Source organism: Oryctolagus cuniculus, chromosome 9, assembly GCF_051225735.1.
Source record: "Oryctolagus cuniculus isolate XC-2025 breed Fujian yellow rabbit chromosome 9, ASM5122573v1, whole genome shotgun sequence".
NCBI lineage: Eukaryota > Metazoa > Chordata > Mammalia > Lagomorpha > Leporidae > Oryctolagus > Oryctolagus cuniculus.
This window is the reverse complement of record NC_142875.1, coordinates 60056439-60077002: the sequence shown is the minus strand read 5'-3', so window position 1 is coordinate 60077002 and position 20564 is coordinate 60056439. Positions and strand designations below refer to the sequence as shown.

At 50.6% G+C, this 20564-nt stretch overlaps 1 protein-coding gene across 2 annotated transcripts; it reads right to left on the bottom strand.

Moving 5' to 3' along the window:
• Window positions 1-6375: 6375 nt before the first annotated feature.
• PCDH8 (protocadherin 8) lies at window positions 6376-11261 on the bottom strand. 2 transcript variants are annotated; one of them, XM_002712975.6, is made up of 3 exons: window positions 8414-11261; window positions 7759-7966; window positions 6376-7331 (listed from the first exon to the last, which is right to left on the bottom strand). In XM_002712975.6, exons 1-3 carry the CDS (start codon window positions 10748-10750, stop codon window positions 6958-6960), a joined length of 2919 nt encoding a protein of 972 aa, XP_002713021.1. In that variant the 5' UTR covers window positions 10751-11261; the 3' UTR covers window positions 6376-6957. The 2 variants fall into 2 exon arrangements, with proteins under 2 accessions (XP_002713021.1, XP_002713020.1); XM_002712974.6 differs by having other exon boundaries at window positions 8123-11257.
• Window positions 11262-20564: the final 9303 nt, after the last annotated feature.

Sequence of the window (20564 nt, the reverse complement as noted above, 5' to 3'; positions counted from 1 at the left end):
CAAAACTACCTGGAGGAGATGATACATAATCCCTAAACTGGACTTGCTTGCCCTATGTGCAAGAAGCCAAACCCTGACATTGGGATGGCAGAAGAAATTTACATATTTATTGCAGTGCACACAGCAAGGAGCCAGACAGCTATTGCTTAATTCCTGGACTCCTTGAAGGAGTTCATAGTTGTGGAATGAGGGATGTGTGTTCAGAGTGTGTCCAGGTTTTCAGTTGTTTGGCAGTGTTCATGTCCTTCCTTGGTTTATCAGCAATACTGCATTCCTTATGATAGATACAGGTGCTACATGCAGGTGGGCCAGAATTCCCCCAAATTGAAACCATACTGACCATCAATATGTTAATTATTTGAGAATTTTGCAGGGCCAGTTGCACCACATTGTCAATTTAGTGAGTTACTTTTTTTTTTTTTTTTCAAAAAAAAGATTTATTTATTTATTTATTTGAAAAGCAGAGAGAGAGAGAGAGAAAATTTTCCATTTGCTGTTTCATGCTTTCAATCTCCAAATGCCTGAAACAGCTGGGGCTGGGCCAGGCCAAAGGCAGGAGTCTGGAACTCCATCCAGATCTCTTACTTGAGTGGCAGGGGCACAAACACTTGGACCATCTTCTTCTGCTTTCCCAGGTGCATTGTTAGCAGGAGGGAGCTGGATTGGAAATGGAGCAGCTGGGACTCTGATACAGGATGCTGGAATTGCAGGCAAGGGCTTAACCTGATTGCCACAATGTGGTCTCCCCAGTGAGTTACTTTTTGTAAGTGATTAATTAGCAATCAAAAAGAAGTGTGAGGACAATTTTAGCTAAGGCTAGGAGGCTGGGAAACTGGGACCTGGTGATATCCAGCCTCTGCATTCGAGGCATTTGTATAGGGGCTCCATTTCAGTGTGTTTTTCGTTTAGCTGGTGGCTGAGAGAGGTAGATGGGGTAGGCATGGCCCAGTAGTCTCCAGTGAAAGGATTCTTGAACAGTCCTGAAGGATACAGAAAACTGGGCCAGAGAAGAGAAAGTATAGGTGGGCAGAGAAGGAGAGAAAATAGAATGTCACTCTAGGTGGAAGGATGAGGGCAGGTAGATTAGACACAGGAAGATCATCTGGCAGAAGTGCCGGGTGTGGGGGCAAGGGGCAGAAGGAAGAGGAAGGCAGCAGGAACATTGAGATTGGAGAGGGAGGCAGGGACCAGAACTCCAACAGTCTAGGATGCCCTGGATAACACTTTGGACTTTATCCAAAGGTGATGTGCAGTCATGAAGGTGTTAATCAGAGTGAAAAGATCAGATGGTTAAGAAAAGATCTTTATGGCAGCAGTGTAGAGATGGAATGAAAGGGGGCAGGTAGTGAACACAGAGGGGCAGGCAGGAAATTTATGCCGGAACTCAAGAAAGAAGCAATGAGAGTTTGCATAAGAGAGTTTGGCCATATTAAATCTTAATTTTAATCTTCGCTGCTTCTAACAGCTGTATGACGTGTGACAAGTAGCCATCCCTCTCTGAGTATATTTAAAATGGCTTAATATAAGCTTGTGAGAATTAGATAATAACTTTAAAGTTCTTGGTGCAGTTTGTGGAACACAGGTAAATAAATCATTTACTTGTTCTAATGCAACATCCTAATGTAGTTACCCTAAAAGCAGACTCTGAAATAAGGACTTGGTAGTTTATTTGGTAGTTGATCCCAGGAAGCACAGTGAGGAAGTGAGGAAGGTGAGATGGGGATGCAGGAAGACATTAAGGGTGTGTTGCTGGGTGGGCTGTTGCTGTGGGCAACTGGGCTTAAATGCACTAGGGACCAGAAACCATGCTTCCTGCAAGGGATGAGAAAGCTAGGGCATTTGTCCACCAACTGCTGGTCAAGGGTTGCCTTTGTAGGCTTTGAAGACTGAGTGCTTACGGACTGCTCTGTGCACAGGCTGAACAGCTTCAGGTGAATGAACCTTGGCTACATATCAAGCAGCAGAGATGGGTGTTTGAGATGGACACCATCATAGGGTACCCCAGAGTATTCACCACAGTTGAGCTGGACTCTGAGGTTTGCAGGGGGCAACATGACAGAGTATCATATCTGCTATAGTGGTGAGATGGGACAGCTAACCAATGTTTAAAAAGTAAAATCAATAGATCTTGATGAGTATAGTGGGAGTAAGAAATAGGATGGAGAGTTACAATGAGTTCTGCATTTCCAATTTGATCTAAAATTTGCAGCCCTATTTATTGAGTTTGAAACAATTGCCAGTAGTTGTAGGAGTGATGATGGCAGGGAAGAAGAGATAATTTTCACCTGGGCATGTTGAGTTGGAGGTGTTGATGACATAGCCAAATATCATACTAGGGTTGGCAAATGAAATTTTTCTAATTCTGTGTTAAACTGTGCAGGCTTCAATTTGACATTGAAATTCCCTAAACAGGTTTTGTGGGAATAAATCCTACCTCTGATAATGAATGAAGATTTTTCCTCTTGCTAAAAGAGCACATTTAATCTGGTGGTTTAAATGATGCCTTTTAAAATAGCCTGGTGTCTCTTTCTACCTGCTGTTCTCTTATTAGTTGACTTTGAACTTGGTGAATTCCATTGCAGATTGTCTCCCTCTGAAGAAAGGGAATAATAAATACTCTTTTGAGTCATTGCATAGCTATTGAAAACCTAGACAGCATTTTCAAAGCTCTTCTGAGTTGTTGCAAAGCACAGTGCTCCATCGAGTATTGTATTACTTTGCTTCAGTTTGCTTTCAAAACTTATGCATTCCAATTATCCTGTTATTACTGAATTCAGTACCAAAGTGAATATGCTTGTTTCCTAAAATGGAATTTCTAGATGATAAAATATTATATTTGCCAAGTGAAATAAGCCAGATAGTTAGCTAATTATGGCATGGAACTCATCCTGATTATAGATATATTTTTTTCTCTCCATAGGCATATATATTTGCATTTGGAAACATGCATCCTGTTTGCGCTCTATTTCAGAATACAGTTTTCAATAGATGTTGAAACCACTTACATTTTAATTTTCTGAAGTGGTTTCTTTGATGGATATTTTATTATAGGAAGAAACATAGGGCATCCAAGTCAATGGGGCCAGAGACAAAAATGTGAAACAGGTAAAGTCTGGCTTTAGCTTTCTCTTTCAAGGTGACCTCCCTCTTCCCTGAGAGCCTTGCCATGGCCCAGTACTCACTGCCAAGGTGCCCAGGGGTTGTTAGCTTCTACCTCCTGAAGGGTATTAGTGTTGCCTTCATAAATCTCCAAGGCTTTTGAGTTTGCATGTGCCATTCTCTTTCACCATACTTGTTTGTAGAGTTTTGACTCCATGTGAGGCTCTAGAGACTAGAGACTTAGAGAAAATGGAAGATAGTGAACAGGGTCTGTGTTGCTGTGGATTTGTTCTGAGAGGAGGAGAGCGGTGGGGGCAAGAGGCACAAAGTCACCACACAGACCCCGGGAGTCGGGAGTTGAATAAAAGCAGGCCAGAGGCAAGCAGCCTGTAGACTCCTTTATTTCAGTTGGTACAGCAGCTTAAATAGCTGAGGCAGCTAATCCAGTCAGGGACGGTTTATGCCCTAACCAATCACAGCCCGTTGCCTGGCAGGCTCTGTTGCTGGTGGTTTCCCAGGGGATTCCCCAAGGGGTTTCCTAAGCCACTCCTGAGTAACTGACTCTCCCTTGCCAGCAGCCATCTTGGCATGGCCTTCTCATTCCACCACAGGTCTGGACTAGGTGGGTCTCCCCGGGTTCATTTCTTTTTCCTTACTGGGTGGGCTGTACTGATAGTTCCTGTGGAGGCCTGCTCCAGAGGAAGTCCAGGAAAGGGGAAGTAAGTAAAATGTAGTGGGTACTTATCACTGTGCTAAGTGTTCTGCATGCACATTGACCTCATTTAATGTAATAATACAGTAAGTTTCCTTAAAAACATACTTAAGAATAAATATTTCTAGAGAAAAGTGGAAAGCCTCCTCATACATCTCTGAGAGTTCCTGCTGCTGACGCTTAGAAGAGCCTTTCATTTGTTTAAACAAACAATTTTAAGGACCGAATTTTGTGTCTGAGTTTGTGAAAGTTTCAAGTAAAAACTGGTCTTTCGGTAGTAATTTCTCTAAGGAAAAAAAATTGACAGCAAAGTCATAGAAGTTTTGAAACCTGTATTTTTGAAGTAACAAAATAGCTAGCATGGTACAAAATAATAATGTTTTACTTTTGAAGAACAAAGGCAGCCAACACATTCAGAGACCAATGGTTTTAGACTGCAGGGTGGGATTATTCATTCTTCTGCTTTGCATTTGATGCAACTGAAACAAGAATAAAGCTTTCGATGTTGTAAGGGAGGTCCACCTGCTGGCCTCTCCCCTGAGGCCTGGTTGTTGTGGGTCTGGAGCTGTGTGGTAACATGCCCACCTCCAGTGTGTTCTTTTAGAACCTGGGGCCTGGGCAGTCTGAGCTTGTCAGGCGCATGTGCAGCTCGGTAGCCTGCAGAAAGTGCTGAACTTTTCACAGGCGTAGGTGGCGAAGCACTTGTGTGTGCCCACCCTGCTGTTCAGCTTGGAGCCACCACTGGTTTCAATTATGACTTCAACAGGCAGCTTGGAGGGCGCCTCTATTCATTCCAGTGCCTCACACTCTATAATTAGTAATAAAGGAACACAGGCACTTCACAGATATAAAGGACTAAACAGTAATCAGGCAGTAAAGGCAAGGCACTGGGGCTTTTCCACCTAACTCTTTGTTTTTCTCTAGAAAAAAACAGGCTTCTTTCACTGCTTCATTTTATGGTTTTACACTGAATAATCTACATTTGAGTCTCACCCTGGACATTTATTAGCTGTGTGATTTTCAGTATTTTATGTAAACTCCTTATGCCTCAGTTTCCTCGTCTGAAAAATGGAGTTGATGATAGTTCCTATCTCATGAGGTTAGTTGGAGGATTAAAGGAGATAACTCATGTAGAGGGTTTTAGAGAGTCTGCTCATATACAAGCTTGCTTAATAAATGTTAATGCTATTTATTTTATCATTTTTATTATTTTGATTTTAGATACTACACAGAGCATAAGACATAGGTATAGGTCTCTTGAGTATCTTCTTTTAAAAAATTTATTTTATTGGGGCCGGCACTGTGGCGCAGTGGGTTAACGCCCTGGCCTGAAGTGCCGGCATCCCATATGGGCGCTGGTTCTAGTCTCAGCTGCTCCACTTCTGATCCAGCTCTCTGCTATGGCCTGGGATAGCAGTAGAAAATGGCCCAAGTCTTTGGGCCCCTGCACCCACATGAGAGACCCGGAGGAAGCTCCTGGCTCCTGGCTTTGGATCGGTGCAGCTCCGGCCATTGCGGTCATCTGGGGAGTGAACCAGATGGAAGACCTTTCTCTCTGTCTCTGCCTCTCTCTGTAATGCTGTCTTTCAAATACATAAAATAAATATTTAAAAAAATTATTTTATTTGACATGCATGCAGAGAGAGAGAGAGAGGAAAAAGAGGGAGAGAGAGAGAATCCTCTATCTTCTGCTTCACTCCCCAAATGCTTGCTACAGCCAGGGCTGGGCCAGGCTGAAGCCAGAAGCCTGGAACTCAACCCAGGTCTCCCATGTAGGTGTCAGGGATCCAAGTACTTGGGTCATCACTTGCTGCCTCTGAGGGTGGATAACAGCGGGAAAGAGGATTAGAAGTGGTGGAGTGGGACTCGAAACCAGGCCATTCAGTATGGAATATCAACCTCTCAAGTGGCTTACTGCTGTGCCAAACATCTACCCCTTGAGTTTCTTTCTTTAAACTTCCCATTATGCACATTTCAAACACAAATAGATTCACTGGTACCCCAGTCCCACCTGTATCCATCCCAGCACTGACAGTTATCAATCTTATTTAATAGATCTCAGGTTTTTTTTTTTTCTATATCTTAAGGCAAATTCCAAGCATTGTTATTTCACACATAAAGTTTAGTGTCTTTGATACTAAAGTCCTTAATAAGCTGAGAGCTCCTTGGGACCATATCTTCTTTACCTTGGAGCCTAGTTCAAAGGAGAGTTACTAGCAACAAAATAAATCCTCTACAGAGGTTTAATTAGTAAATGAACAACCCAGGCTTAGCTTTCCTCTACTTTTTGGTAGCTACTCAATAAATATGTGTTGAGTAAATAAATGAGGATGGGAATTTTATAGAGTGTCCAATATATATGGAGATGTGCATATTTTTAAAAAACAGCAGATTTTTTAATACTTGCATGAGACTTTGCAATACTTGAAATCCCACAGGCTTAATGCTGCCACAAACAGGCATAATACTTAAAATAATTGGCACTTGCAAGTTTAATTCTGGCACTGAAATAATTTGTGAATGTCTGACTATAGGCAACTTCATGAAAAGCAATTAGCAGATGCTTCAAACACATGACAAATCCTTTATTACTGTGCTTATAAGTGACACGGTTTACAGAAAACCAAATGTAATTAAATAACATTGAACTTGAAATCTACCACAGACTCAAGGTATACAAGGTATACTTGGCAAGGCAAAACTTTTCAAACACTAGGTTGTTTCAGGTGATAATTTTCCAGTAAGTGATTCCAACATGTTTTGTTTTTTGTCTTACAGACAGTTCCTTTGGCAATAACTTTCACTTTAGCTTTTATTATATAAAAATATAACAAAATTTCATTATATACAAACATTACATTACACAATGTACAGGTTAAAAACACTAAGAAAATGGCAAGCTGCAAGTGAAATTAAAGTCAGTAGCATGATAAGAAAAATTAAATACTGCACACATTTCATAAAAATTACATTAACTACATTTTTGTTTGCAAATACCAAACAGTACCAATGTGATTGGAAATAGCTTCCAACAACTTCATTTTAAGGCACATCTTGCATATTTATATATACAACACTGAAACCGGTCAATAACTTAGGGGCTTCTCGGAGTGACCTGTGTATGCGTGAAGACATGCAGTGTGGGGTTACACATTTTCATTGCTGCCCTTCTTTGGGGACAGGTACCTGCCAGGGGGGGACTGGTACAGGGGTACCCCGATCTCCTGCAGGTCTGGGAGCCTCCCTGGGCGGGGTGGGGAGAGCAGAGTGACTGTCCTGTCATAGTCTCTGTGCAGCACTTTCTCGTAGACGCTCTGCAGCCCTACAGTCTTGGGCAGCTGGGCCTGGTAGTAGTTGTCCCTGCGCAGAGGATCCCGGGGCAGAGACGTGCTCTTACAGAAGGTTGACATCTGCGCTGGAGGTTGAGGCGAGGGATGCGCATTCGGTCCAGCACAAGATGGGCTCCAGCAGCGGTCAGAGTGGCCCAGGATCTTACACTCCGCAGTGCACGCCCATAGGCCTAACACAAAAGGGAGAGATCATGATTATTCCCGAGACCACACGCTCCTAAACCTCCACCTTCAGGAGGTCAGCCTGGATCAGGGCAGCTGAAAAGGAAAGCTGGTATGTAGAAGAACCAAGTGAGTCAGGAATTACAAGGCACGCTGCTTCCTGTAAAGTCGCCTTATTAGGAGGAAGCTGGCCCGGTTTTCTCTCGCTGACTTCTCTTCCCAGACCACTAGCATCTCATCTGTGCTTCTGCTTAAGCAGATCGGGCCGTGCTGGATTCAAGGGGCGCAACTGCCTCCACTTGGCACTTTGGAATTCACTGCAGAATGGACGAGTGAAAAATGGAGGGGAAGAGGAGGCGGGGGGGGGGGGAGGGGGGGGGCCTGGGACCCTGGTTGGCAGGGTCCAAGGGGAGGGCGGGGAAGGAGAGTCCTCACCACTCTGCATGTGGTTGATGAGATCCTTTTTCAGAGCGTCCCCGCTGATGTCGGAATCGCTGTCGTTGAAATCACTGTCCCCTTTGCCACTGTCTTTGCCGCTGAACTTCTCAGCTTCGCGGCCGGAGATGGTGTTGAATGAGTGTCCTTTCCAGACGGCCACAGAGGGCGCCGGCTCCTTTCCGAAGCCGGGAGAGGCACCATAGGGCTGCAGCAGGGAAGGAGGGGTAGGGCAAGAAACAAAAGAACAAGTGCGACCGGTTAAGCGTCTCCCCGAGCGTGCCCACCCTACCCCTCCAGTCTCCCTTCCCCCAGCCTGTACGCGGAGCACGGAGTGGGGCGCCCAGGCGAAGGAAGGCCTCACCTCGGCGTGCGCGCCGCGGAGCCGCTGCTGCCCCTCGAAGTGACAGGCGCTTTCCCCAGTGGCGCTGCCGCCCTCCGAGCCCGGCACTTCGGCCGCGGCGACCGCGGGCGGGGGCGCGTCGGCCGCGGGGCTGCCAAAGGGCGCTTTGGCGCTGCCGGGGAAGGTGAGCACGTCGAACATGTTGGGCCTGGGCCCGGCTCCCCGGGCGGCCTCCTCCGGGGAGCCGGGAGCCGAGGCTCCGCCGCCCGCCGCCCCGGGCCGCTCTTCCCGGAGGGTCCCCCCTTTGCGCACCTCCTTCTTGCGGCGGTTGCAGGTGGTGGCGATGGCGATGATGGCGGCCAGCAGCAGCGTGCAGCTCCCGGCCAACACGATGATCACGATCAGCGGCGTGTCCCATTGCAGCGCTGGCCCCGACGCCCCGAGGCGAGAGCCTGGTGGGCGGGAGCGCTCCGGGGTTCCGGCACTGGCAGGCGCAGCTGACCCACGCCCGCCGCCTGCTGTTACCACGAAACTAACAGTTGCGGTGGCGGTGAGAGGGGGGCGGCCGCCGTCGGATATGACCAGCAGCGCCCGAAATACGCTGCCTGGAGGTTCTTGGGAGAGGTCGCCGGTAAGCACGATCTCCCCCGTGCGGCGGCCAATGGCGAAGGCTTCGCGGGGCTCCTGCTGCTGCAGGTCGAATGCCAGCTCTCCATTGACGCCCTCGTCCGCATCCCGGGCCTGCACGCGCGCTATAGCTGTGTCCCTTGCGGTGCGCCCGGGGACAGCCACTTCCAGGGAGCCGTTGGCTGGTGCTGGGTGAACCAGGACTGGCGCGTGGTCATTCTGGTCCAGCACCCGCACTTGCACCAGGGCGCTGCTGGAAAGCTGAGGGGAGCCACCGTCGCTCGCTTGGATGCGCACGTCGAGCTGGTGCAGCGTCTCATAGTCGAAGCTGCGCAGCGCGTAGATGGCCCCGGTAGCTGGGTCCACTGAAACATAGGTGGACACAGCGCCTCCAGCGCGGCCCACCTCGGCGTCCAGCAGCCTGTAGGTGACTTGACCGTTGCGGCCCAGGTCCGGGTCCCGAGCGGCGACGGTGGCCAGGTAGGCACCCGGCGGGTTGTTCTCGCGGACGGACACCTCGTAGACTGGCCGCGTGAAGACCGGCGCATTGTCGTTCTCGTCGCCCACGCGCACCGTGTAGGGCCTCACGGTGCGCAGCGGGGGCGAGCCGCGGTCCTCGGCCACCAGCGTCAGGTTGTACTCGGCGATGCGCTCGCGGTCTAGCGACGCCGCGGTCACCACCAGGTAGCTGCCCGCGTACGCCGGCTGCAGCCGGAAGTGCTCGTGCCCGTAGAGGGCGCAGCGCACCTGCCCGTTGGCCCCTGAGTCCCTGTCCGAGGTGCTGACCAGAGCCACCAGGCTCTCGCGCGCCGCCCCCTCCGGCACCACAGAGGTGGTGCCGGCCTCGGGCGTCCCAGGCCCTGCTGATGAGGTCGCGTCCGTTCCTCCGAGGGCTGCAGCGGCGGCGGCCGCGAAGGGCGAGGCTGCTGGAGCCCCCGGGGCGGCCAGTGGGGTAATGGCGATGTCCGGCGGGTTGTCGTTGACATCGCGGATGCGAACGATGACCTTGCAGGTGGAGGCACGTGGCCCAGGGCCGCGATCCTGGGCTCGCACGTCCAGCTCGTAGGTGTCCTGGCGCTCATAGTCCACGGGCCCTGCTAGAGTGAGGCGGCCTGAACGAGGGTCGAGCCGGAACAGGCGCCGCGCCTCGGGCGGAGTGCGGGCGCCGAAGGCGAACACCACGTCGCCGTTGGGGCCCTCGTCCGGGTCGGCCGCGTCCAGGTCCAGCAGCAGAGAGCCCACGGGCGCGTCCTCCGCCAGCTCCACCTCGGCCACGGCGCCCTGTGGGAAGGCCGGGCTATGGTCGTTGGCGTCCAGCACACGCACGGTGAGGGCGGCTGTGGCAGAGCGCGGCGGGCGGCCTCCGTCCTGGGCCACCAGCTCCAGGTTGTAGGCGGCCTGGCTTTCGCGGTCCAGCTCCTGCAACAGCACCAGATCGGCGCACTGGGCGCCGTCCGCGCGCGTCTGCAACTCCACGCGGAAGGGGCTGTGCGGTTCGGCCAGGCGCACGCTCTGCAGCCCGTTAGCTCCCACGTCCTCATCCACCGGCACCTCCAGGGGGATGCGCGTGCCCACGGCCGCGCCCTCGGACACCTCCACGGGGATCTGGGCTCGGGGGAAGCGCGGCGCGTGGTCGTTGACGTCCCTCACCTCCACCTCTACGTGCACCAGCCGGAACTGCTCCTGCGAGAAGCTGACTACGTCGAAGGCCAACACGCATTGCGGGGCCTGGCCGCACAGCCGCTCTCTGTCGAGGCCTGCGTCCCCGACGGTCAGCTGCCCGTCGCCCTCGCGGACCCGGAGCAGAGAGCTGTTGAATTGCTTCATCAGGCGGAAGCTAGTGTCTCCAGACACTTTCATGTGCAGGTCCTCGGCGAGGGTCCCGATGACCGTACCGGGGGCGTCCTCCTCGAAGGTGCTGTATCGGACAGTTTTGCTCTGGGCCACTGACAGCACCCAGCAGAGGCTGAAGAGCTGCAAAGGGAAAAGGCGGGGTCTGCCCCCGCGCGGTGCAGGACTCATGCCGTCAGTCCCCAAGTGCTATTCCGAAAGGCTTCGGAAGAGAGCTCTCTCTGGTTTGCAGGTCCCGGCGTGAGTCCCAGGCTCCCGGGAGCGCGCTCTCTACGAACCTTGTGCAGGAGAAATCTGCGGGCTACAGCTCAGAGGCTCCAGCGAGCTCCAGGGACGCACGGACCCGCCCTCCCCAGCGCCTCTCCCTCTCTCCACCTCGCAGGAGCTGTGCTGCCGTGCGCCGCCTCCGCCTTTATAGCCACCGATATGCAAATCGCCCGAGCCGGGCAGCCAATAGCCGCCTCACCCTCGCGCCGCTCCTCCGCCAGCGTCAGACAATCCCTTTAATGTGGAAAGGACTTAGAGAGGGGAAAACAAAAACGGAAAATTAGGGAATCTTTCCTTTGTTTCTTTAGCTCCTTTTGCTCTTTCCTCCCCTTTCCTGTCAGCACGCTGCATGTCAGGGCTCCGGGAGTAACGAAGAGCGGCTGGGCTTTGTTACTGTGCGCCCTCTGCCCGCAACCGGGTGCCGGCTGCAGGAACTAAGGCTCAAACGTGCGGGGGTTGCGCCCCAGGGGCGCTGGGTTCCCGGCACTTCCCCCACCCCGACCCGCGCTGTGCGCGTTTTGCAAACTCGCAGTCCGATCCCTACGGACCTGCTCTGAGGAGCGAAGCTCTGCTCGCCGCTTCTTGTTGCTTCCCACGGCGCCCCAGAATCACCAGCCTCTCGGTGAAGCAGCCCGAAGGATAAGGGAAAATTGATTTTATTCAAATTTGTGTACGCAATTGTGTTTCGCTCGTGTGAGCCCCGGTGATCAGAGCTGCCACTTGCTTTCAGAGAAGAGCCCTACGGTATGTTAGTATGCATGTCACCGTCCAAATGGCTTTCTTAAGCTCAGGGCGCTAGCAGCCAAGGGGAAAAAGAAAAAAAAAAAAAAGTTCCAAATAGGATTTAGCATAAGCTTGAGGAGATTTGGAAAGGTTTCAAAGATCAGACTGTATCAAAAGCTTATGAAGCCCTCGTTAGCAGTGGAAATAGAATGGCGTGGCAGGCGATCCCATTGGAGGCCGCAATGTCTGTATTATTTCCCTGTGACAAGCTAAGGGGAGAGAAAGTTGAACAGTTTCCACAGCGGAGTCGGGCTAACTTGAATATAATGAGCAAACGCCACATGTATCCATTATGTTCCTCTATTCATCCCCAATCACTGCCATAACTCTCTGGCTAAACGGTGATGGGCGCTGAATTCCGCACAATACCCAGCTCGTATTAAAGTGCATTTAGAGAACTTTCCCTCCTGATGCCTTGTTCCGCCTATTTAGAGGATTTTCTTTCTGTGCTAATAGGGCCGCTCTGGGAAGCAACACTCGTCCCGTTCCAAAAGAACAAAATCACAGCATGACGTTGAAACCTGGCACGAACCTGGGGGAACTTAACCATCTGCCTACGGAAGTGTGGAGCTTCGCCACCGCCTCGCTCTGGGCTGGGCGAGCCCTGGGGCTGGTCAGGCACCGTGTTGCCCCCACAGGTACCTCTCTGCGGTCCCCGAAGGCCAGGGGATGGGGCTTCCCTCCGCAACAAAGCAGATTCTCACAGGTGCTTCTTGAGGGCTTTTCTGAGCCGGCTATGTAAATACACGAGGAGGAGGAGAACTGAAAAACACCAGTCACACTGGAAGAAATTTTTCAAGAAGGCGATGGGTTTGAGTAGCAGAATGCATTCAGTCAAAATCCTTCCGAATCGTGACTTTGGCCTTTCCGCCAGCGTCTGGTCGGTGTTTTCCTGTCCCTCAAACTTGAGGGCTTGCATTTCGCCGTCTTTCGAGGGGGAGGATAAGGAGTTCCCCCAGAATTGGGGAACCAGGCAGGGAGCTGGGAGGCTAGAGGGAATGCTCAGGGTTGCCAGAGTGCAGAAAATGCAGACCTAACCGTCAATAAATAAAAACGCCTATGAGGCTGGGGACGAGGGACAGTGGGTAGCTTGGAGGCTTACTGAGGGGGAGGGCTCATGTCTTTCTCGGTTCCTGTCCCTGCCTTCTCCACTTTACAGCCCTAGGAAGGTGAAAAGCGAGGAAACCGGGCGTCTGCAGCCGCTCAGGGACACGAAGAGGGCAGCGCCCCCTACAGGAGCCCCATCTCCAGCCTTCTCTTGCGCTATCTCCCCTTCCCAAGTGTCAAAATACATACCTCGTCCTTTCCCCGGCCCGGCCCGGCCCGGCCCGGCCCGGCCCGAGACAACTGTGGGGCGGGTGTGGGGGACGGTAAAGGCAGCCAAGAGAACTTTTCTTCCTTTTTTCGAGACCCATAATACCCTCACGCTAGCCTGGGACTCGCCGTCGACCTTCGACGCTGCCAGACTTGCGCCTTCCCTCTCCACCCGTCTTCACCGCAGGCCCAGTCGAGGACAAATTCAGAACTCGGCTGGTAGACAGCGGCTTCCTCGCTTCCGTTCACGGAACCCGAGGCTACCCGGCCGGCTCGGCGCTGCGGGGCCTGGGGGTAGAACCCCAGTAGGGGCAAGGGTAGGGGCCTGGGCGGGGGCAGTGGGGCTTGAGTCGCAGGACTAGGGTGCTCTCAGCTGTTTTCGAGGACAGGCACCTGACCGGAGCACGACCGCGAGTGGCTGGCTGTCGGACCCTGTGCGGCCTGCGCCTCCGCACTCCGCCGTTCTGGACTGACCCAGCTCCCTGCTCATTAAGTCCCCCCCCCCCCCCCCCCCCGGGCTGGAGAACGCGGAGCTACCCGTTCTTTGACTCAGGGCGTTTCTGCGTCAGCACGCTCCTTCTGGAGCTGAAATAGACGAAAGCGTGCGTGGCTCGGGAGAAGGCGGGGGCGGGGGGCGGGCAGGCAAAAGCCAGGAGGCTGGGGGACCGGCGTGGAGCTGCAAGCCGCAGGTCCTCTGCCGCTCGGAAGTGGCGACGACAGCGGCGGCGCCGGGAGGCTGGGAACCGGGAGCACCGCGGCGGCCGGCGCTCAGGGGTCTCCCAGAGCCGGCCGAGGAGGTGTGAAGGCACGCGAGCAGCCGCCCGCAGCCACCAGATTAGGGAAATATGCTTTAAAACAGCGCGTCCGGGTCCGCGGCTGCTCCCGGGGGAGGAAGACAGGTCGGGGAGGTGTGGCTGGAGCCGAGTTGCGGGAGGGGCGCGGATCCTACCGCACAAAAGCCGCTAAATCGCCTTGTTATCATACCAAAAGGCTCGGGCGGGCCCAGAGTAAGCCCTTTCTCTTGGCGTTTGCAACTTCGCCTGCAACTGTCTCGCCATCCTGAGAACAAACGCAGCTCCACAATGGCCGGCTATTCCTCGGAATGCAAATGCTGCGGGCCGCGGCGGGCCGGGTGTCCGTCACCGAGCCTAATGCGGGCTTTGTGAAGCTCGCGTGCAGAAGACACCGAGCGACACTGCGTCACGTGACGGATTAGGGCTCCCGCAAAGTTTTCAAAGCGGCGACAATGGGGGCTCAGCCCGATCTGATATCTCCCACAGTTTAGCGGGAAAGGAAAATCAGGATATATTCTCATACGTAATAGGATTATCTTTTCTATTTCAAGTTCTATACAGCATGTAATTTATTTTTAATTAGGATTATATCTACCGGGAAAGGGACCTAGACTTCTCTGGAAAGTGTAATTCTAGGGATGGATGGAAACAACGGTTATTTTTTAACCTTTTAACTTAGAAAAGAGAAAGGCCCAGAGCCTATGGTGTTCAGGCTCACGCCACTGGGTACACCTCCCAAGGACATTTGCAGCACAAGAAGACAGGCAGCTCTTCATCCAGTTCCTTCTTGTTGGAAAACCACACAAGATTGCAAAAATCTCTTGAAATTCTCGTCTCAGGGTTACTGAGGTTGGAGCTTTGGAAATGTGACCAACCTCTGTTCCGCACTGCACATGCTCCCTGTTTTTAAAAATGGTCGTGTGTGTGTGTGTGTGTGTGTTTACTGGACTTTAATCCTGGCACAGAGGTCTTTACACTTTATACTGAACCACAGGGCAGCATTCGCCCCAGCTCTGATGCAAGCTTAGCAGCAAGACAGTCACTTTAGGGGTTATAGGTAACTTGTTGCAACATTGGTTTTGGACACTCACCCTGGATCATGTCCAGGTCTTGAGAGTTGCTTAGTCTTTTTGTGTATTCTGTGTGTCAGGAACCTGGGAGACCTGCTTTCCTTGATTAAGAAGCAGATCATGGTTGTTAACTGCATACTTTGAAATCACTCTGCTGGGTTCAAATCCGACAACTGATTTGCTGTGTAACCCTGTGCAAGTTCCTTGGTCTGTCTGTTCCCTTCTCTGGGAAATAAGGATAATAACAGTGTCTTTTAAGGTTGTCCTGAGGACTGTGGTGTAAGACAGTATCAGGTGCTTAGGACCATGTGTGAGTTACAGGTCAGTGGTTATGTAGTGAAAACCTCTTATTTTCTAGGTGAGGAATTTGTTCTGGAAGAAAGAAAACAGCTTTTCTGGCTTGCCCCTTTGCTTTAGTAACAACTGTTCCTCTGATCCCTTCTTTTCCTCCTCTGGAAATAGTACATCTGGTAGTGAGTGTGTGGATCCCAAAGGAGAGGATGGCCTTGTGAGGGTCCAATAAACTTCACACCCTCCTGGCACCTCGCAATCTTCTGGTACCTTCCTCTCTGGTTGAGTCATATGACGAATAAAAGGGATTTCTAGTAGACTTTCCCCCCTCTACATTTCCACAAAAGCCATGTATCATAACTGAAATAACCCATTGATTCAGATATTTAATGAACAACAACTCCTGGAGGAGCAGGAGTATTCCAAAGGAGTTTCCCTCCTCAGGAGCCCAGGAGCTGCAAGTGAGCCCCTATGACATATTCTGAACTGATCTGCAAAGTCTTGGCCCTGTGCTTCCCCTCTGTATTAGTCTGCTAGAGTTGCCATAAAGAAAATACCAGAACCTGAAGGGTTTCAACAACAAAAACTTTCTCGTGGTTCTCATGGTTCAGGTCAAGATGCCTTGGCTTGCAGATAGGAATCTACTTTCTGGGCCCTCCCATGGTCTTTTCCCCTGTGAACATGAACCCCTGGGGTCTCTTCCTTTTCTTAAAGGGTCACCAGTCATACTGGATTAGAGCCCTTCTCAAAGCCCTCATTTGCCCTGAAGCACCCATTGAAAGGCCGTAACTCCAGATGCAGTCACATTCTATGGCACTAGGGGTTAGGGATGCAACATGGGAATTGTGGGAGGACATAGTCGATTTATAATGCCTTTGTTCTCTCAACAAACATTACCGAGAATTTACTAACTGCTACACTCTGTGATAGGTGCTGTGGGAACAGAGATTAAAAAATAAATGATCCATATGGGTGCAAATAACTGATTGAATAAACAAACAAATGGGAGTGAAGAGATAAATCTGCCATGTGGAAGAATATCAAACGATTTATGTAACTATTCTGCCCTCAGGAGGTGGATCATAGCTCCCTATTCTGTAAGTGTGGGCTCTATGGAGTTACTTCCTTCCAAAGAGTACAATATGAAAATGAGGGAAACCTGTCAAACACTACGTAGGCCAGGTGATCCTGGTCAACATCAACAGTGATAGGTCATGTTGGATAGTATGTACCCTGGATATGATGTGATGAAAATGCCACTTTGCATCTCTGTGTCTCCCTTAAGACCAACGAGAAAAACATCAGACAAATCCAAATAGAAGGATATTCTACAAAAACTATCCAGTCCTCCTTAAGGCTATCAAGGTCACCAAAACCAAGGAAAGTCTGAGAAACTGTCACACCAAGAAGAGCCTAAGGACATGGGACAACTAAATGTAATATGTCCTGGAGTAGAAGAAGGACATTAGGAAAAAGGCAAGGAAATACGACCAAAATGTGAACTTCAGATAACAATGCGTCAGCACCACTCACTAATTGTATAAATGTGCCAGTCCAATGTCAGATGTTAATAATCGGGGAAACTCAGTGTGGCATTTACGGGAACGCTCTGGACTAGCTTTACAGTTCTGCTGTAAATCTGAAAGTGTTGTAAAATAAAAAGTCAGGCTCTGCCAGCCCGGAGGAGGCAGGGGAGTTAGAAAAGTAAACAGAGATCGGTGTGGGAAAGTGCTGTGATGTGGCTGACGACAGGTGGCTTTCTGCTGGAGCACCTGGGCATGCATCACAGGGTGGGAGAACAGTGGAACAGGTGTGCTGTGTGAGCCTGTGTGAGCCCAGGGCGGCGGGGGGGTGGGGGTGGGGGTGTGTGTCCAACAGTGCTGGTAACAAGGTTGCTCAGGGAAAGCTTCTGGGAGGAGGTGGCGTTTGTGCTGAATTTTAAAGAAAGAGTAGAAATTAGCTCAGGTAGAAGGGGAGAGGGGAAGACAGAGATGAACAAGAAGGAACAAGTATATGGACAGAAGGAACGTGGCACAAAGGCCAGATGGCTGCAGTGTAAGGTCCTGTGGTAGATACAGGGACATGAGGGAAGTCAGGGTGAGCAGATGGGTGCTTGAAGTGCCAGGTTAAGGAATTTGGGTTTTATCCTTAAGGCAATGGGAAGTTGTTAAGCATTGTCATCCCTCAAATCAATAGGCTCCCCAGGCTAAGGTGGAAGGGCAAACAGGTGTAAAGAAAGAGAAGTTGAGCAAGGGGCCAAAACTATGATCCGGAAGCAAGGTGAAGGGCAACTGTCTCAAGCGACTGTTTAAAAGAGCAGCGACTAGTTAGTTAGTGGTAAGATCAAATCCCAAAAGATTCAGGGGAGAGAAGAGTGTGTAGAGATGGCACTTGCTGAAGGATGGGTTGAGTCAGAGGACCGTTTTCCTAATACCCAAGTCCTACCTTGTCCATCCAGCTGGAGGGAGCTAAAGCAAGCGGTGCAGAAGGAATGGCTGGTCGTGATGTTCCAGCTGTCGCTGGTCCTCTGCAGAATTCAGTTCCTCCTGTGACCCGCCTTCTGTTGGGACATCTGTCCAGAACAAATGGTGTGGTGGGTGTGGGGTGTTCTACAGCTGCCCATGGCCTGGTGGTGTCCTCCTTAGCACCCCAGGGATTCAGGGTGTGTGAGTGGGAGCCATTAAGAATTTCCTTAGAGCATTTTGGCAGGTAGGGGGTGTGGGATAACAGGCTCCTAGGACCTAATTCTGAGGCAGAATTAGGACAGATTACAGAGTTCATGGTGGAAAAAGAGGTCGTAGGTAACCAAACGAGTCCTCAGTGAGGAGTAAATGAACCACAAATCTCTGTTTAAAGCATGCACGGGAGTTCTGTAGTTAGATAAACTGGATGGATTCATTGCTTGCAGAGCCTGAAAATGTTGTTACAAATTTAAGGTTTTATTATTAATAAATCCCACATGATTCAAAATAAATTAAAGCAGGAAGCTAGAGCCTTTTAAGGCAGAGAGAATTTTAATCATTGGCTAGTCTCTTCCTGCCTCCCCCAAAGTCATTGTTCTGCCAGTGCAGAAGGCTTGAGACCCAGGCCCGCCTTTGCATCTGATGGCTTGAACCCGCCTGCTCTAAGTGGGTCACAATCCACTTTTGAAATGGAAATGAAGTCTGTCTGGCTGTCTCACCCTCAGAACCCGGAGACCCAGGCCCAGCCAGGGCATGGTGGAGCCTGGCGTTATAAATGTCTCTGTAGATCTGAGAGCAGTTTTAGGCCATTGATCTCATGTCACCCAGAATCGTGATGGAGTGACGGCTGATAAACTGCATGGTGACAGCCAGCAGCCTTGGAAAACAAAAAAGTTGAGATGCAGAGAAAAAAAGAAAAAAAAAAAAGCTGATGGATTAGTTATCGGCCGCTGAATTCCCCTCACCCTGGATTGCTTCAGACCACTTTAGAAGCATTTATTCTCAGGTAATTTTACAGTTGTCTCTTTGTCCTTCAGAGGTGCTTTGGTCTATGAAGCCTTTCATGGAATGTAGATGAAATCATTCTTGCACGTACTGCTCCACGCCCCTAGAAGTACCGGAAATACCTTAGCCATGATGGGCCTGAGCCCTAGGGAGGCCTTTACCTTCCGGAGCAGGGAACTGTGGGCACAACTAGCCATGGGCTTTCCTGCTAATTTACGATTCTTCAGCAGAATCACCCAGCCGGCAGCCCTAAAGGCCATTTGCTTTCATGGGCACATTCCAGGGAGTGGGAACAGGACTTGAGATTCTCCTTGGCCAGTATTTACATGAGTGAGTTTCTTTTTCCATGTGACCATCAAACTTCTTGAATCCTCTTTTGATCCCCATCTCTGTCCAAAAGACAGTGTAACTCACATGTTAGTCCAAGAGGGCCTGGGTGCTTTCAGAAAGACCTTGAGTAGGTGAGGTGACAAGACTGGGGAGATTAGGACTATGTGCTAGGCTTGTCTGGGGATGAACAAAGGTTGAATTCCTGCTGCCAAGCTCCCGCTTTGGTGTCCAGTGTGGGAACCTGAGATGGGGAAAAATGGGCTGCTCCATGCTTTGAACCACGAGCCCTCCCAGGCTACGGCCATTCGTAGGGCATCAATCTTGCTTCGCTTTGCCTTGGGAGCATTGTGTACAGGCTGCTGATCCCAGGGGACTGCAAGGAGGGTTAGATGGCGGGATCAGAGCCCCCACAGGGAAAATAATGTGACAAGCTGTCAGAACATGGCGACTGGGTGACTCCTGTTCCCTCAGTGGCCAGGGGGCCCTGTCGGACCTTGCATCCTTCAGGGCTGGGAGCTGGAAGGAGGGAACAATGTAGGATGTGTGATGGATTACACACCTTTCCATCAAACCCCAGTGGAAGCTTTTGCTGGAATTTTGGAAAAGGAGGAGTGGAATGGCTTGCTCAGGAGTGGAATGTTGTAAGTAGAACATTTTGGAGGGAGGACTCTAGGGATAAGGAGCTATGGCATCTATGAGGTCAGAGAAGCCACCCATGAGGTCAACTGTGGAGGCGGACCACCAGGAGGAAATTTAGGGGCAATGGAAAAGCACACATAAAAGTCTAGGGTAGTATCTCCTTGACCTAGGATAATTCTGTCAGTCAGGATGGGTCAGGTTATATAATGCCCAAGTCTTAGTAACTTCAAATAACAAAAGTTTATTTCTTTTTACTCTGCATGTCCACCAAGGTATGCTGTCCTCACTTGGGGACCCATGATGATGGAATAGCCACTATTTGGAACTTTATCCTTGCTATGGCAGAAGGAAAAGGAGATGTGGCAAGTTGTGCATTGGCTCTTAGATTTTCCACCCAGATATACTAGACACCACTTCTGCTCACATCTCTCTGTTGATTTTAAAGTCTCAGTAATGTAGCACAAAATGTGTTAGTCTGGTCTTTAGAAGGAAGACTTGAAGAAACAGCAGGACAGCTGGGCAAAGTCTTGGAGAAGCCGAGTGCTAGGACGTGTTCTCTGAGCTTGCCTCCCTGCTATGGTTTGAGTGTGTTCCCCCAAAGTTCATGTGCTGGAACCTTAATTCCTCAATGTGGCAGTGTTGGGTGGTGGGGCCCAGGGAGAGGTGCTTGGCTCAGGGTTTGGAGCCTGTGAATAGATCATTGCCTTTCTGGTATGAGTTCTCTCTTGGGACCGGATAAGCTATTGCTTGAGCAGCTTGTTATAAAGCGAGACTGCCCTGTATGTTCCCTCTTTTTCATCCACACCACTTGACTTTCTGCTCTCTGCCAAAGAACTGAGGCAGCATGAGGTCCCCAGCAGATGTGGTTGCCTGATCTTGGACTTCCTAGCCTCCAGAACCATGAGCTAAAATAAAACTCTTCTTTAGGCATCAACCAGTTTCAGATACTCTGTTTTAGCAACAGAAAATAGACTAAGATACTCTCCTTCTCAGGTCTTAGCCGTATCAATCCTTTTTCTCTTCTTTTCTT

Excerpts from the sequence above, each read along its gene's own strand:
- PCDH8 (XM_002712974.6), bottom strand. The coding sequence starts at position 10,750 with ATGAGTCCTGCACCGCGCGGGGGCAGACCCCGCCTTTTCCCTTTGCAG. Across the intron at positions 7,967-8,122 it reads TCCGCGGCGCGCACGCCGAG|CCCTATGGTGCCTCTCCCGG; the intron begins GTGAGGCCTTCC and ends TCCCTGCTGCAG. Across the intron at positions 7,332-7,758 it reads CATCAACCACATGCAGAGTG|GCCTATGGGCGTGCACTGCG; the intron begins GTGAGGACTCTC and ends CTTTTGTGTTAG.